The sequence below is a fragment of the Lepisma saccharinum genome, chromosome 18 (assembly GCF_977018435.1).
Source record: "Lepisma saccharinum chromosome 18, izLepSacc3.1, whole genome shotgun sequence".
NCBI classification, from domain to species: domain Eukaryota; kingdom Metazoa; phylum Arthropoda; class Insecta; order Zygentoma; family Lepismatidae; genus Lepisma; species Lepisma saccharinum.
In genome coordinates this window covers 34,207,795-34,224,529 of record NC_139246.1, presented here as the reverse complement: position 1 = coordinate 34,224,529, position 16,735 = coordinate 34,207,795, and the positions used below count along the sequence as shown (strand labels likewise).

The window sequence follows — 16,735 nt, the reverse complement described above, 5'->3', positions numbered from 1 at the left end:
GCATGTAAAGTGACGAAATCAAAGGTGAATAAATATTAATTTTGTTAAACGCAGCATCAATATTTTTCTTCTTTACAATTTACACATGAATTATTTATATCAATTATTTATCATTTGCTTTTACTTTCTGTTTGTGATTTTTACTTTCGCCATTTTTCCATTTGCCATTTTCACTTTGGCCATTTTTTCCGTTTCCCATTTTTACTTTAGTCATTTTTACTATTGCAATTTTTTCCGTTTGCCATTTTTACCGGACACCACAACATCCCGATGCCTTGAATTAACACTTTAACGAGGATGCAATCTATGTTGGGATCTAGACGTGGAGAGTCTTAAATTTACATTTTATCGCTAAAGCTACCCCTTTTCTTTTCCTGTTATCATTGCGTTACGATCGGACCTATACACCAGATAACGATCATCAAAAAGTTCATTGTTCATATGCGATTCGGTTAACCAGCTTTCTGTTATCAATATTGCACTATAATTGTTCGAAAGCAAATTATTTTTTTTAGTTCTAAGTCCGCGAACTTTCTGGTAGCAGATTTGAAATATCGAGAAATTCATATAATAAGCATAAGGCTATAACCGGTTGCAGTGCATTTGGAACTGTGTGTATTTACTTTACTGATATTTCTGGCGTGGCATTGCATAAGTGTGTCTGAAGGGATTCGCTGTTCCCATAAGTTCTATTTCCGGATTTGTATGTCTCGGCAGTGTTTGCCAGAATTTTTGGTGAGAGTCTCGTAGCTGCTGGATCACTGGTGTTAATTCCAGATCCTCTAAAACTTGGGTGCTGCGTGTATACATGTCGTGGCCTGAGATGAGCCGAGCTGTTTTGCTTTGCACCCGTTCCAGTCGTTAAGGTGTGAATAGGCGGCTTGTTGCCAGGCTGGGCCCGCGTAAGTCAAAGTTGGAATGATGTATATCAGAGTAGATGTAGCCTCGTCTGTAGTGTGAGTTCCGGACATTTAAACATAACGAAGAGTGCAAAGACTTTTCGTAGTCCTCTGTTGGCCACATCTTGGATGTGAGAGGCAAACGTGAGTCCTTGATCTAGAGTGACCCCTAGATATTTGACTTTGTGTTCATATGGCACTGCTTGTCCGAGGTATGAAAGTTGTCTGAGTTCATACTTTCTTCTTTTTGTGTGGATGACACATACACTTTTTGCGGCGTTCACCTTCAGGCACCATTTGCGAGCCCACGCTTGGAACTTATCGAGTTGTTGTTGGAGATAGCGGTAGCATAAGGCTATTCGACTTCTGGCTGCAAATAATGAGGTATCGTCAGCGTACGTGGCTTGGAAACATCTCTCTGAAGTTGGGACATCTGCTGCATAAAGCGTGCAGAAAAGTGGAGAAAGTACTGCTCCCTGAGGTACACCTGCTAATATGAGCCCGGTTTGGGACGTTGCCCCTGAGAAGGAGACAAAGAAACTGCGTTTGCTCAGGTAAGATTGGAGGAGTCGGACATAGCAATCCGGGAAACCCTGCAGTAAAAGTTTATATATGAGACCAGAGTGCCAGACTCGGTCAAAAGCCTTGCTTATATCAAGGTAGACCCCTATTGCGAACTGTTTTCTATTGAATGCCGTTGTGATGTAGTCTACCACACGGACCACCTGAGAGGTGGTACTTTGGTTGGCTCTAAAACCAAATTGGTGGTGTGGTAGGAGCGAGGAGGTTTTTACGTGTGTTATTAGTCTCGAGAGTAATACTCTTTCGAAGAGTTTCCCAAGGTGTGAAAGGAGACTTATTGGCCTATAATTCTCCGGTTTGAGAGTACTCTTTCCAGGTTCGGGCAATGCTATTACCTTTGCCTTCTTCCATGCAGTGGGAAAGTAGCCCAGTTGTAGGATGGCATTGAATATGTATGTAATGTATACAAATAGTTTGCGAGTGGGATGTCGCAGCAGTTCGGGTCGTATACCATCTAGCCCGGGACCCTTGTTTTTAGGCAATCTTCGGATTTGGCGTTCCACCTCTCGAGGTGACGTCAACTTTGGCATGTGCTCCATTTGTCTGGTGGTGAAAGTGCGTATCGACCTGTTTACATGTGTTCCTCGAGAGCATTTGCAAAGACTTCAACCTGATCTTGTGGTTCATGTAACAGTCGGGTTGGTCCTTCTATGACTCGGGTGTGTGATGAGTCCTTGGAACGAAGAAATGCCCTGGTATATTTCCATATACGCTGATCATTCACTGAAAGGTCACTGAGTGTGTCATTCCAATGATGTGCAGTTTCTTTTTGGATGAGGGTTTTCACCTTGGAGCAGAAAGAGTTTTATATATGGGACTCCTTGTGTGTTGCCACCTACGTCTCGCCCACCGTTTTAACTGAATGTGCATTTGGAGACGAAGACTACCTGTCATTTGTGACGATCGGTGAAGCTGTGTTACTTTTGTGCTTTCTGCCTCAGCTTTGAGCAGAGAGTGGGTGAGATGTGATACTGACTGATCGATTTGCTGCGGTGTCTGAGGCCTATCATGAAGATCGGGAAGAGAGTTCACATTCCCTCTGAATTTATCCCAATTTGTCTCGCGTCTTAGAAGGGGTGGTACTCCTTGAGTGAGAGTACGGTGGGAGATATCACCTCTCATAGCGCCTGATTATATAGTCATGAATCAGAAGGGTTGGTCATGGAAGATTCACTTTTATTCACTGCATTACATTTTCTTCTCATCCTTGTAGCTTAATGTTCACACATCTTTCGAAGGGTATTAAAACACAATTTTTCATTATATTTATAATCAAACATACAATTAATTGTGTTACGAAAACTTAAGTTTGTTTTATACATTTTGCCAGTGTCATCTAGCGACGGCAGGTAACATCAACATCATAATGTATCCACATTTCACTTCATAACACTGTATTTCGGTTTTATTTCATTTTGTCATTATTGTTTATGTCTAATGAGAATCTCTTTGTTATATTAAATGGATGTGTCTATTGTTATATTTTTTAAAAAAATATACCCACGCTAAGTAATAATTACTTCAAGATTGCGCCCAGCTTGCCATAACAAGCTTGCTATCGCAAGCTTGTGTGCTATCTGGGAATACTCCTTGGAGATATGTGATGCTATAAGTGGGATCCCGCACACCCCTACCATTTTCTAATATTCGAAACATATCCTATTTATGTTCATTGTTGGATAACAAGTTCTGGATAAGTTCTAGACATGTATTAGATATCCAGAATTGTATGTATTTTGGATATCCAGTTTTGGACAAGATCTGGATATGTTTTGGATATCCAGAATTGGATGTGTTTTGGATATTCAGTTTTGGTTTGTCGAGTTTTAGATGTCCAGTTCTGGATATCCTATAGACGTCCAATGGATATCCAGAATTGTATCCATGGATCTGATCTGGACATTGTGGATATCCAGTGGATATCCCTGGGAGATTTGTGCTGTATGGGATATAGATTATCAAGAATTTGCAATACACAATGTAATTGTTTCTAAGTTGTTTTTTTATTATAGTACAGAGCTGACAATGGTAAACTGACAGCAATAGGAAATAATTCTCGTCTAGAAGCTTATCTTCTCTCTTCTAGGAAAATCACCCCTCTTCCGAGGTATGTATATCGCTTTGGGCATTTGAGGGCTATCCAACGTAAGATTAAACATGTCATAAATCTGCCACCTTGAAATGCCTGGCGCCAGGAACCTACAGATTGCCCACTGACATTTAGTAAAAGAACTGTTTCTTTTCCTCTTCATCTATTGTTTACAATAGGAATTAACGTAACAAATGATTGATTTTTGTACAGTGTGTTAAATAAATTAAACAGATGTTCAATGTCGCGGCAGGAACTGATTTGCCGGAACGGAGTTCCGATGCGTTCCGGCTCATTTTAAGTCCTGAGTATGAGTAATAACAATATTTGGTAACAGTGCGATCTCCGCCGAACGGATTTCTTCATTTTTACAGAAGAAACTACTTACGGAAATGAGTTTCTTTAGCATTCTGAAAGTTCGTGGAGGTATTTTCTTCCATCGTGGAATTCATGTATCTTTGAAGAAAAATATCTCTCCGACGTACAATGACCGTTGCTTCCTCTACGGGAGCTGGATGTTCCGTAAGTTTCATGACGTAACCCCCTGTCAGTGTTTTCAACCACGCCGTTGTTTTGCAAGAAGTGAAGGTGAATTTTTATTTTTCAAAACTGTATCGCATTGTTTTACGCACAAAATTTTAACTATGCTTGCCTAACCTAACCGAACCTAACCTAACCTTGCCGGAAATGGTTCGTGGGGCTATCGGTAAATGGTTTTTGGGGCTATCCGTCAATGGTTTTCGGGGCTATCCGTCAATGGTTTTTAGGGGCTATCCGTTAATGGTTTTGGGGGCTATCCGCGAATGGTTTTTGGGGCTATGCGTCAATGGTTTGTGGGGCTATTCAGGTATTTTTCGGTTACGAAGGTTGGAAACACTGCATACCCACATGATGCACGACGCGACTCGAGCTGTACCCGCCAAATTGTGTGTTACGGAAGCGAAAAAACGAAGAACAATAATTACTGTTAATGTGAAAAATTGAAATTATATTCGAGAAAAGCAAAATGCCACCTTAAAAATTCTTTCGCAATGCAGATTAGGTAAGTACGAAAGTTAAAAATTACGAAATAAACGATTGAGAGGTGTTCGGTGGAGATCGCACTGGTGCCCAATATTTATTATTACAGTAATGATTTTTGTTATACAATGACTATTATAAACTCATACATGTGAACCAATTTTATTCCACATTATTATTATTATTATTGTTATTTTCTCCTTGGGAAGATTATTCTACTCAATCCACAAGATGAGTGAATCTAGCGCAACTGTTTTTCATAATTTGTTTTCACATTTTCTGTACTAAAATTGGTGTACTAAAATTAAAATGCATAGTTATTCTAGTTTGTTACTAAATTTTACACACGAAAGTTAGGCAAAATTTTAGTCCTAAAGTTTGTTGTGTGACCTCTCGCATAAAACTCCAATTTTTGAAGTTTTGTAACTGTGAAGCCATTTATTCCTTGAATAAAATGGTACAATTTGAAAACATAACCTTGTTACTGTATTTTAAACTATCTTTTCAACATAATGCAGTTTTTACTTTCGTTATTCAGCTATTTATTTTTCTTGTTAACAATATCTTTTCTGTTTTTTCTGTAACTTGAAATGAAGTACGTCTATTTCCATGGGTGTCCAAGGACCGGTTCGAATCCCTACCCTACGACCATAATTCACGCTAATATCATTTTCTTTCGAGCCCAGCAATTTTTCTGTATTTAATCTTCATCTATTGGAATAAAAGTGAAGCAAAGAATACTAAATGAAAGTTATCAGTACTGCTGATATTTTTGTTTCGAGGATTTCAATTATTTTCTGTAATCTCATGAAAAATAAATTACAGTAGTTACATGAACTTGTCCAGTTGTTGGTCAATTCTGATCGACCTGAAGATGTTTTTATCTTGGCAGACCGTTATTAATTACAAGAAATGGTTATCACTCAATTTGTTTGCATAAAGAACCTGATAAGTTGGAATAAGAACGACAGAATAATTACGAATAGAGGAAACGGCACATATTGTGTTGAACCCTTTTGTCCCGATAACTTCGTAACAAAGGAATAGAGGCTACATTGGTTAAATGGTATAAAATCTGATTCACGTTAACATCTCTTCGGTCACGCACAAAGTTATTATGAAGAAAACTGCTGTAGACATTTCTAAAAAGTGCTAGTCACAACATGTGCGACATCATCTCAGTAGCACTTTCCTTAATATCACTTTTTTTTCTGTTTCGTTGCACCCTTCCTTCGACGACACCTTCTTATATTACGTATCTAAAACTCTGCGAGTGGTTTTCCTTATGCGCTAACTCTTATTTCTTCATTGTTTTCGGCTCATCTTCCCAAATGCACGAACGCACAATAGCGTTTCAGCAACGAACCTAGCAACATGGCCGCACCCATGCGCGGGACGCGCTTTTTCTTTTTCTAGTCAACTTGTGAATGAGAGTTCATTTCTTTCTCTCTGATTGGCCGTTGGAAAGTTACGGTGCTCTGATTGTGAGAATATCTTATTTGCGCTGTACGTTACGTTACGTTAGGTTAGGTTAGGTTAGATTAGATTAGAAAGCAGCAAATTTGCGCTGAAAATAGGGAATAAGATATTCTCACAATCAGAGCACCGTAACGTCCCAACAGCCAATCAGAGAGCAAGAAATGAACCTGCATTCACAAGTTGACTGAAGAAAGGAATTCGCGCGCGGGACTAGACGACGCCACCACCGTAGGAAGGTGGATGGCTCTCGTTATACACTGCGACCCTGTGCTGGTGGATTCCTTCGGCACTTCCAGCGGGGCGGGGGACAATGTAGAACTAGAATCGACCATTTCTTGCATAGCACAGAGAGGAATGTCACGCCTGACGTCGGAAAAAAATGCTCACTATATCAGAAATGGACACATTTTCTTGCAACACGTTGTCCTTTAGACACGGCAGTCCATTTGCGATTACATCACTTAACGTATAGACTGTACCTTCTATCACCAGCTTATCGTACTTTAGTTTTTCAAATACGAGGGTTTGCTTTCGTGCTCGTTGCATGTATTTTCCCAGCTCTCGTCGGGTATTCCGCACACGCTTTGAGAAATCTTCCTGTACACTGATGCCTGTTCCCTTGAGGAAGCGAGTTCGCGCAAGGATAATTTCTTTCACCTTGAAGTTCGAAAATTTCACTATAATGGGTCTCGTGGATCCTGATCCCAACCGGTGCGCTCTCTCCACATCGAACTCGCTCGTATTTATTTCGAGAATGTCCCACAGAGCATCCCTCACCAGCTTCTCCGACATCGCCCACGTTTCCCCTTGCATTTCCCTGAAGCCGTGAAATATAAAATTGTTTCTTCTGGAACGGTTTTCAAGATTGTCCAGCTTCGATTCACAAGACATTAATTTTTCTTTCCAGAAAGAGTTTTCAGCTTTCAGTTCTCGTAATTCTCCAGGTAACGACCGTATATGGCCCTGTACATTTGCCCTTGTTTGAGACATGATATCGAGTTTTTCGTCCATGGAGATTTACTTCTGAATAACATCCTCTGTTGTATATGGTCCCGGATTTTGTTCTATTCCAGAGATAATTAGTATGATGGTGGTCACAAGTCCTAGGAAAAACAGGCTACCGCCATTTTGTCATTGTCGACTTCCTAATGACCGCATTCCATGCCCCGATCGCACCCCGCCACTGTTCCAAGGAATTTCCCATCTTCACTCTTCACGCATTGCTGAATACAGGAGCTTTGCGAAAACACGTCTAACCACTTCACTGCACTGACACCAGAGATCGTCATACGCCTATGGTGCGGGACTTTTGGGCCACCCTGTAGATTTAAATTCAAATTCACCCACCTAACGCCGATAAACAAATAAATAAATTCTAGGGCTGAGCCGATACCACTTTGAACAGATACCTATACCGATGCCGATTCTCACCGAATTATGCGTTCTTCAAAGTATTAATTAATATTAGAGGGTTAGTATTCTACTCCAATTAAAAGCATCAATTTACCAGTTTACCAATTTACCAAAACTTACATCCAAATATAAAAGATTCTATTATGAAATCACAAAATACAGCCTTTTCACATAATATTGGTACACAAAATCAATGGAAACTTTAATTTTGCGTAACTCCCAGGATATTTAAAATTCGCGAAAGTGTCACACGACATTTTTTGCGGACCCTGTGAAAGAATAGAATGATCCTTATTTAAGCACGCGTGTTTTGGCCTCTGACCAAAATACCGGAAAAGTATCACCCGGTATCGGTAAATGAAATCCAAACAATATTTTCCGATATTGGTATCGGCCAATATCGATACATCGGCATTGGTATCTGGTCAGCCCTAATAAATTTTATTTTGATCAAAATACATATATATGTATATTTTAGGTGTATACTAAATGTTCCCCCAGAAAATGTTCGCTCCACCCTCTAGTTCAACACTAATTTATTTCCTATCACAGTATCCGCACCGAGACGAGACCGAGGACGAGGCAAAACTAGCAAGTCTCGTCTCGTTTCGGTAGTACACTGGATTCGACACGACATGGCGGATCGAGTCAATCTTGTCGCAAACCTTCTCAGATACGGTTTTACCATAGTTCCTTATGGGCGGACGCACACCGGACGAAACATTTGACTCGAGTCACCTTGCAATGGTTTGAAGCGAAACAACGAGGGTCCATGGAATTTGGTCTCGCGTGGTGCGGCTTGCGACTTAACGATCTGCGCATGCGCGATTCCATTCACTTCAGCCACAGACCGGAAACGGAGGCTACTTGAAACCAGCAATTACATGTGGTCATTGAATCGTACACCAAATGGTTAATATCGTTCTTTCTAACCAATTATTTGCTAGACATATATTCAAACAACATATAAAATGATAAACTATATAAATTGACGTGTGTGACGTTGCGTCGCGTCGAATCCGGTGTGCGGCTGGCCTAGGAGTAGCAAATGAAGATAGAATTTACATAATTAGCTTTTCTTACTTGGACACCAACTACTTTCTCCGTCCAGCTGAACTCGTTTGGTATGTAGTGCATTTCAAACTCCTCGTACATCACCTCCGCAATAGCCAGGTAGCTCTCGTTCTTTGTAGCTCTGTACAACCAGATGGCGGCCCATGTCAACTCATCGGTATACCTTTCAGTGCTAGCAAAATAAAACCTTGTCAATTTATGTTATAATTATAAGATTTTAAAAAATCTGAAACATTGCATTTTGCCGATAGAATGCAATAGAGACAGCTATTAGATTAATCGTAACCATGGGGATGAATTATGTGATGAATTTGATGAGGGAAACGCAACGAGACAACCATTCCTTGACCACTCGGCCAATGAGGCCAACATTAAAAATAATAATAGTTTATTTTAAGTGTTGAGCACAGTATAAAACCTAATACAGCACTAAGTCAAGTAAAAAAGTACAAAGTTACACGGATAAAATACATAAGCTGTAGAATAACATAGTGAGAGCAGCATATTTACACTTCAAGTTACAGTTTTCAACGAGATCTATTATATCTCTGATACTAATAATTGTTTATTGTTATATAATATTGCCGGCTCCTGTGGCTGAGTGGTTAGCACATCGCGCTGCGACGCCAAGGGTCCTGGGTTCGAATCCCGCTCGGGCATGGTTGTTTGTGAATGTCCATTCATCAATTTCTTCATTCATCTCCATCTTCGCAAATTAGCCAAGAGGCACAAAACGCGAAGTAAAATAAAATACTTTAAATCAAATCAAATTGTTATATAATATTGTGAAATGAACTGTGTATTGTTCTAATAATTATAATAATAATAATATTTGTTTATTTAAGTGGTGATCACGATAATAATAATAATAATAATAATCTGGTTATTGTTATTAACAGTAATAATAATAATTTCTGAGTATGATCACCTTTGTCTAGCATTATTAGAATTCAACCAAAATAAAATTTAAACTTGTACGAAGTATTATTTTCTGTAATAATTGCTGTTAACCTTCACATTAATATAAACTCCAAAGCAATGTTGTTCCATCTTCGTGTTCAAACTTACCGGTAATATTCTTTAGCTACCAGTATGTAGTCCGAGTAGAGCCCTCTGTAGGTGTTGGCGAAGTGAAAGAGCTGCTCTGCGTGTTCGATCAGCAGGGCAGAGTAGTCGGGATCTTTATTCCTGAAGGCAATCGCCGTTGCAGCCAAGGCTGACGATGTCTCCCCAGCCAGGTCACTGCCTGTGCAGAAATAAAGGACGATATTAATGATGACGTCATCAGCAGACAGCTGAGCAAGATTGAGTCCAAACAAACTCCTCATGTGTTTCTGTCTATGCCATAGCATTGGAAAATCCGTCGCAAGGGGTAAGTTTTATAATTGTGACATCGGTCGTTAAAAAAACATGATGTGTATCGTACATCAATGTAAATAATATGCGATTTCAAAGAATACGTGTACATATTACACATACCTTATTGAGGATAAAGTAAATAATAAACGGAGTAAGGAAATCATGCATTTTTGAAGAAAGTCAAGTCATTCTGGTTCCGCTACCGCAATGGCTAATGGGAGTGGAGTAGCCTCACGTGACTGTTCCGGACCGGACGCGGCTAGGATCATTCTCTTTATTCTATTTCTTATGCAATTTATTCTTTACCTTATCCTCCGCAAGGTATATGTAATGTGTGGACACATTCTCCGGCCCGATTTTCTTTTATGACTGCTGTCACGATTTTAGAATTTGCTCCTTCTGATGAATTTTCCAATGCTATCTAAAACTACGGCCAGCGGGCTACATAGGGCCCATCGTAGTATCGTATATAGGCCGCCTTAGTATTTATTTTATTTTGAATCATTAACTTTACTGTAAATATGATGTAATATGGCCTAGAAAAAATTGAAATCTGTTAAGAAATAACCGAGAAAAAAGCGATTAAAAAATTTAATTTCCCCCTTTTGAATTCAATATGCCGGCTAAGCGATTAAAAGCGAGTCATGTGACCATTTGGGCCTCCCCGATGCCGCAGTGGTAGCGTCGTCGGCTTGTAATCAAGAGGTTCCGGGTTTGATACCCGTTGGAGGCACATAGTGGTTCGGATCCCACTTAAACTGTAGGTCCAATCCAGATTAGCCTTACTGTGCATAAAGTGGATTTAAAACACCAACTCAATCAATGATATGATAATTTTTTCTGTATACTAGGATTCCATATTAAAAGTGAGGGCACATTTTAATGTGCACGAAACTAGACTTGTCGGCAGTCTCATTGCCCCAGAAGAGACCCCAAGTTCGAGTCCGTGAGGCGATGATCTCAGATAGAAATTTTTAGACTATGTCCTAGGTGAATCCCAAGCGGCTCTAGTTCTCACCTGAGTATATCGGGGGCAGCCCTGAGGGGGTAAAGTTGAGCGTGTTTCTGATCACATCCCTCGCACTATGTCCAGACCTCCTTGTAAGGAGACGTAAGATACAGAGCACAATTAAGAATGTTATACAAGAACAAGAAACCTTCACTATACTTCCCTGGGTGTTCAGCGTCGATCTTGTAAGCAGGTCTGGGCATGTTCATATCCTCAGCCCTGCCCCAGTAGTTGTGGTCCAAATTTGCATTTCCAACCTGGCCGTAAAACTCATTTGGCGCTGTGTGCGCTTTGAGGAAGTAGTCTGTGCCCCACTTCAGTGCCTCCAGACAATATTCTAACTGACCTGGAAATTATGTATATATATTAAGAAGCATGTAAATTAGTTAGTGGCGTGCCATAAATTTTGTAAGGGATTTATGACGATACGGGCGGTTATATATTGTTTCAAACCTCGCTTCTATATTTTGTAATTATTTCCTACATTTGTTTTTCGGGAAATGTAGAATGTTATTACTCCTCAGAGCCACAAGGGGCACGCCACTGGAAATAATCATAATTTAACATAATTTATTTAATAATTTAATGTTTCCAAAAATATATTCTCAAGACACTTGTATCAAACTGTACCTAGGTATACAATTCGTAACACCGCAACAACACATGCTTCATGCCTATCTCTCTCGTGAACAATAACGAACCAATTTTCATCATACTCTTGTCCTACAGGTCTTTTGCTTTACCGACCTTCGTGGACGTGGTGGAGTGGTTGTGTCATTCAATCTCATTGTCGAGATTAGGCAAGAGTGGCTGAAAATCGATGTCAAAGTAAGATGAACCAGAGTGAAACCAAATCAAGACAATGCACTCTGGTTTACCATTAAATATTCTGGAATATCTACTTCTCCAACGTGTGCTACATAGTCCGTACATCCAAGTATTCTTGATAGGCTGCTATTCTACCAGGACACACACATTTACCGTTGGATGGCACAGAAAGTACCAAAGTCAGTTGGTAAACCTGTCAGAAGGCATGCAAAAGAATCTCCCACACTTAGGCAGCTGCAAGGATTGCAATTATATTGGTACCATTTCCAGTTGGCAGCTAATCTTCATGGCTATTTCTGGCTTTTTCTGTCTCCAAATCGTTGTCATGGGTGTGTGGCTAGATGGGTGTCAACAAACTCGGTTGCGAAGTAAAATATGTAGGATAACATCCCCCCCCCGAAGCAAGGTTGCCAAGCGTACTTATGTTTTTGACAGCTTCACACCGACCTGTGGGTGGTCGTTACGGAAACTTCATTGTGCAGGACCGCGAGCGCAGTTGTACCATTAACCCCCGTTGATATCTGGTTCTGACGATATTGTTGTCGGAGAACTGTTTGGCAACATTTGGTGGACACTCGCTTGTTTCGACCTGCCAACGGCGTTCGGTGATTTGTGACTCGAAAATGCCTGCTGTCTGTCGAAGAATATTAACTCATCGCTGTTTCTCAGCCGCCAGCTGAAAAAGCGACCAGTATACCTCTCTCTCTCAGTCTGCCAAGGAACGTTGATTTGTTCAGACAAGATTCGCGACTGTGAAAGTGTTCATCCGAACATGTCCCATTCAGGAGACGTAGCAGACCCTGTGATGATCCAATGAGGATCGTCATCACCCCGTAACTAAGCGACACAGCACAATACCGTTCGCCAGGTAATGGAGAGCCAATGGCAGTGTGTAGAGTCAGACATGAACTTTGCCAACCTTTTTATTGTTATGACAAAATCGCTCCACAATGTAAATATTGAGAAATTTAAAACTTACCTGCATGCTCGTATGCTTCCCAGTTGGAGATTAGACCCCAAGCAAGGACTGCCACAGTGTGAGCCATAGGAAACCCAAACTTTATATGGTCACCACCTGGAATACCATAAAATACCTCTTAAAGCGAAACGCGATAAAACCATATTATTCGTTCACTTTACTCACGGTTAAATATGATTAAATTGGTATACACACGTGTTATTTATCTGCATCGATTGGTAATATTAACTGTTCTGGCATCGTCACAATTCGACCAATAGGATTCATGATTTATTCTACAGTGGTTTTTACGGGTGAGGTGGCCTTGGATCTGTGGCTAGAGCACCAGGAAGTAGGAGCGCGTCTGCCGGCATTTAGACCCACAGCTATATGCTGATTTTGGCACTAAATGTGTCAGTGCTTCAGTATCCAGATACTCGTAGCTGGTGTCCAGTTTGCACGTGTTTGTGAAGTGTTAAGGTGTTAACAAGTGTTTTGAGTTGATTTGTTTTAAATGTCTAATAATGCCACGCTAGACGGACAATTTAGAGCAACGTCATTACGTCATTACCAATTCTTGTAGGGAAGTTAAAATACGTTTTGCAGCAGAATTCCCAGAAAAAGTGTTCGAAAACTTGTCATCGAATTTAGGGAAACATGGTCTGTTCTTGATAAGAAGCGAAGGGTAAAACGCTGTGTGCTTACTGTGGAGAAACTAGATCACGTTGGGGCATGATTATAACATACTCCTCAAAAATCCATCCCGCGCCTTGCACAAGAGACAGACATTTCCATGAGCTATCAAGCTTTGATTGATTTGCTTTATTTTAATTCGCTTTTTGTGCCACTTTTGGGGAGATGGGGATGAGTGATGACATGATGAAATTGATGAATGGACACTCACAAACATCCATGCTCAGGCCAGGATTCGAACCCGGAACCCCTGGCGTCGTAGCGCTACGGGGACCGGCAACACCTCTTGTAACAAGGTACGTGCTCATTTTAATTGTAACTATCAATGTAATTATACGAGCTTATTTCATTACTAGCTAGCGGTTCCAGTTTTCCGGCGGACGCGCCCTCGCTGTCCGGCGCGGTAGCCACCGCTACATGGACGACTTGACCGTGATAGCACTGTGTAAGAGATTTTCTTTATCCCGCGATCTTTCAAATGTTCATGCCTAATGCAGTACCATTGGCCAAGGATTTGTAGAGTATGAGTAAATATGTCAGTGCTAAATTAATACAAAAGCAATCCTTACTCTTACTCACCATTGAAATATCCTCCCGTGAGGTCCTCCCCATCCCTTCCCCTGTCATCAAGGGCGGCGTCTCTTCTCCAGGGGATGCGATTGCCAGGGAGTAGCTCCCCAGACCTCTCCGCTTCGTAGAAAAGCAAGGACAATCCGAGTACTTCTGAATAGTTGTATCGCTCGACTAGAACAAGTTATAGCACTGTAAGGTCGTGTGCTACGACGAATTATTTTTCTAAGTTTTAATCTGTTCTGTTTATCTGTTGTTTATTTTACCATCGTCATTATTTATTTCATCGCCACAACCATCATTATTAGTATTACTATATGCTAGGGATGGGACCGATTAGTCGGTACTCTATCGGTATCGGCCGATATAGGCATATCGATAAAATTACCGATTATTATACCGATCCGATACATCGATAAATATGTGATAATTTAGTGCAAAATTCTGCCATTTTGTTGTAATTTTTATGGATAATTTCCATGCCCTAATTTCTAAAAAGTAAATGTCTAAATATGCAATTTCTTTTGCACTGCAGTCACCTTGAAACACACATTTATTAAGGAGGTCAATGAACCTTGCAGGTTCTTCAAAGACCATTTCTATTTTTATATCGGATCGGTAAGTTTTATATCGGTATCGGCCAAAATTTTATACCGGCCCATCCCTATTATATGGTAATATGGCCTGCATGACAAAGCGGTCGGCACAACGTGGTAGGAAGCCAAAGGTCCCAGGTTCAGAACCTGGGTAAGGTATGGATGTGTTATTGTGATTGTTCGATCACCCGTTTCATGACGACATCGGCGCGATTAACCCGACAACTAGAAATGGAACACAAGATAACAGAAATGAAATAGAAATATTATTAAATTCTAGTTTTCATTCTATATGTTTATCTTGTTCAGTGTGCACTATTGCAATTGCTACTTTTCTTCTACTATGTGTACACACACAAATACCCCTCCCCACACACACACATAGGCTTACATGCATATATATATATATATATATATATATATATATATATATATATTGTTGTGTGGCCCGAAGATACCACCTGGTATCTATCACAGGTCACAGGGAATGTACGTAGCTCAAAATGGAACGGCGATGTACTGTACAAATTGATCAGTACTACCGGTTCTGCCGGCGACGAGAAAGGTGAGGAAAACTAAGCGAGCACTCTCTCTGTACTTACGAGACCTGGCTTAACTGCTGCTGGCTGACTGGCTCCTCGGAGGTTCCTGGTTCGATGGCGAGTGCAATGTCTGGACGGACACCTCGCATGTCTGGTCATGGTGGCCAGAGCAAAACTGTGTTGCTTCCCTAAGAACTCGGACACTTTTGTCTCGCTTGCAGTTTTTACTCCTTCGTTACTACCGGATTCCACACTTCTATTAGGAAGACAAAGGAATTTCCTTGTTTAGCCAGCGGCATGCACGATGTTGTTTGTCTGAATGGGTCAGCGTACTGTACAGGGAGAGTGATGTATTTCATGATTTTTGAGATTCACCCATCAATATATACATATATGTATATGTGAGTGTGTGACACACACACACACGCACACGCACATTCACAACAGTTAATCACCAGTGGTCCCGAGTTCGAATCCCAACCTAGGCATGGGTGTTATTTTTAGTTCCCATTCACAAATTACCACATATCAACCTGTGAAGATACCCTTAACTCATCTTCATCGTCAGGATTAGCCAAAAGAGGCAGAAAGCGACATAAAATAACCTAAATCAATCGACCAATTAATCAACACTTCCGTCAATAATTTCGTGGGCTTTGGTTTTGTCGCCGCACAACATTAAAACACCATGTACCATGGTATTTTATATCTTTTTTAAACAGTTGTACATCCTTTCATGTATTGAAGTTGTTTTATTTGGAGATCCTGGACGAAAGGAAGGGTTATGAATCTCCGTCAACTTCTCTGAGTACGCCACTGAAAGGTCTTAATTTTTCTTTAATGGCCGAGCACATTAAGCGGTTGACTTCGTAATCAAAAGCTCAGGGTACGTCTAATATAATCAGATATCCTCATCATAGATGACAGAAAAATGGACCCAAAATTAAGAACAGTACAAATACTTATACCCTAAAACGAATAATAGATGGACATGCCCCCACCCATTTCCAAAGCCGTTTAGATACCCTTGATCCTCCGTACCCCCGCAAGAAAGTGAAAATTTTTGCGTCGTTTATGAAGATTATGTTCCATACGAGCGATGTTGGTTTATCTCTCGGAGATGTATTATAGTGGAGTATTGAGAGTTTGTTGGCAGTACTACTTATTACGTCATTTTTATCGTCGCCGTCTGCCTGTGGTATGGACTAAATCTGTGGATTTATGCCTTGTTTTGTTTTAGAAACCAGCGGCGTGCATTCTGGGTACGCAAGGTACTCACTGCGTACCCACAACACCGTAAGAAAAAATAATAATTTTCCCCACCTTCTCGGAGCATGAAAATTCAACTATCGTCTCTCCGAAACCCCTTCCACTGCCAGAAATTCTATCTTCCGTCCGAGAACGCTGCTGCCTTGCCCGAGTAGCCTGGCCCTCCAGGCAGTCCCGCACGTCTGCCCGAATGATCCCGATTGTGCCTTCGGTGTTGCCGGGACCCACCCCATCCACCGTGGCTTCTGCCGATTTCCACGAGCAAAAGCTGCTGCCTCTGTTGGGTACCCTAGAAATTCGGAGGGCAATCCCCATTGGCTCCGATCAACCCCCACCATATGTTTGGGTCTTCCCG

At 40.9% G+C, this 16,735-nt stretch overlaps 1 protein-coding gene across 1 annotated transcript in view; it reads right to left on the bottom strand.

Annotated features, from left to right (window-relative positions):
- LOC146002207 (endoglucanase E-4-like) overlaps nt 1-16,735 on the bottom strand; it is a 240,248-nt gene that overhangs the window by 213,064 nt on the left and 10,449 nt on the right. Inside the window, exons 2-6 of the mRNA XM_083139925.1 lie at nt 13,983-14,147; nt 12,732-12,827; nt 11,073-11,270; nt 9,625-9,802; nt 8,566-8,728 (exon numbers count right to left, since the gene is read on the bottom strand). Coding sequence (XP_082996051.1) covers nt 8,566-8,728; nt 9,625-9,802; nt 11,073-11,270; nt 12,732-12,827; nt 13,983-14,147 — 800 coding nt within the window. The remainder of the gene's footprint in view (nt 1-8,565; nt 8,729-9,624; nt 9,803-11,072; nt 11,271-12,731; nt 12,828-13,982; nt 14,148-16,735) is intronic.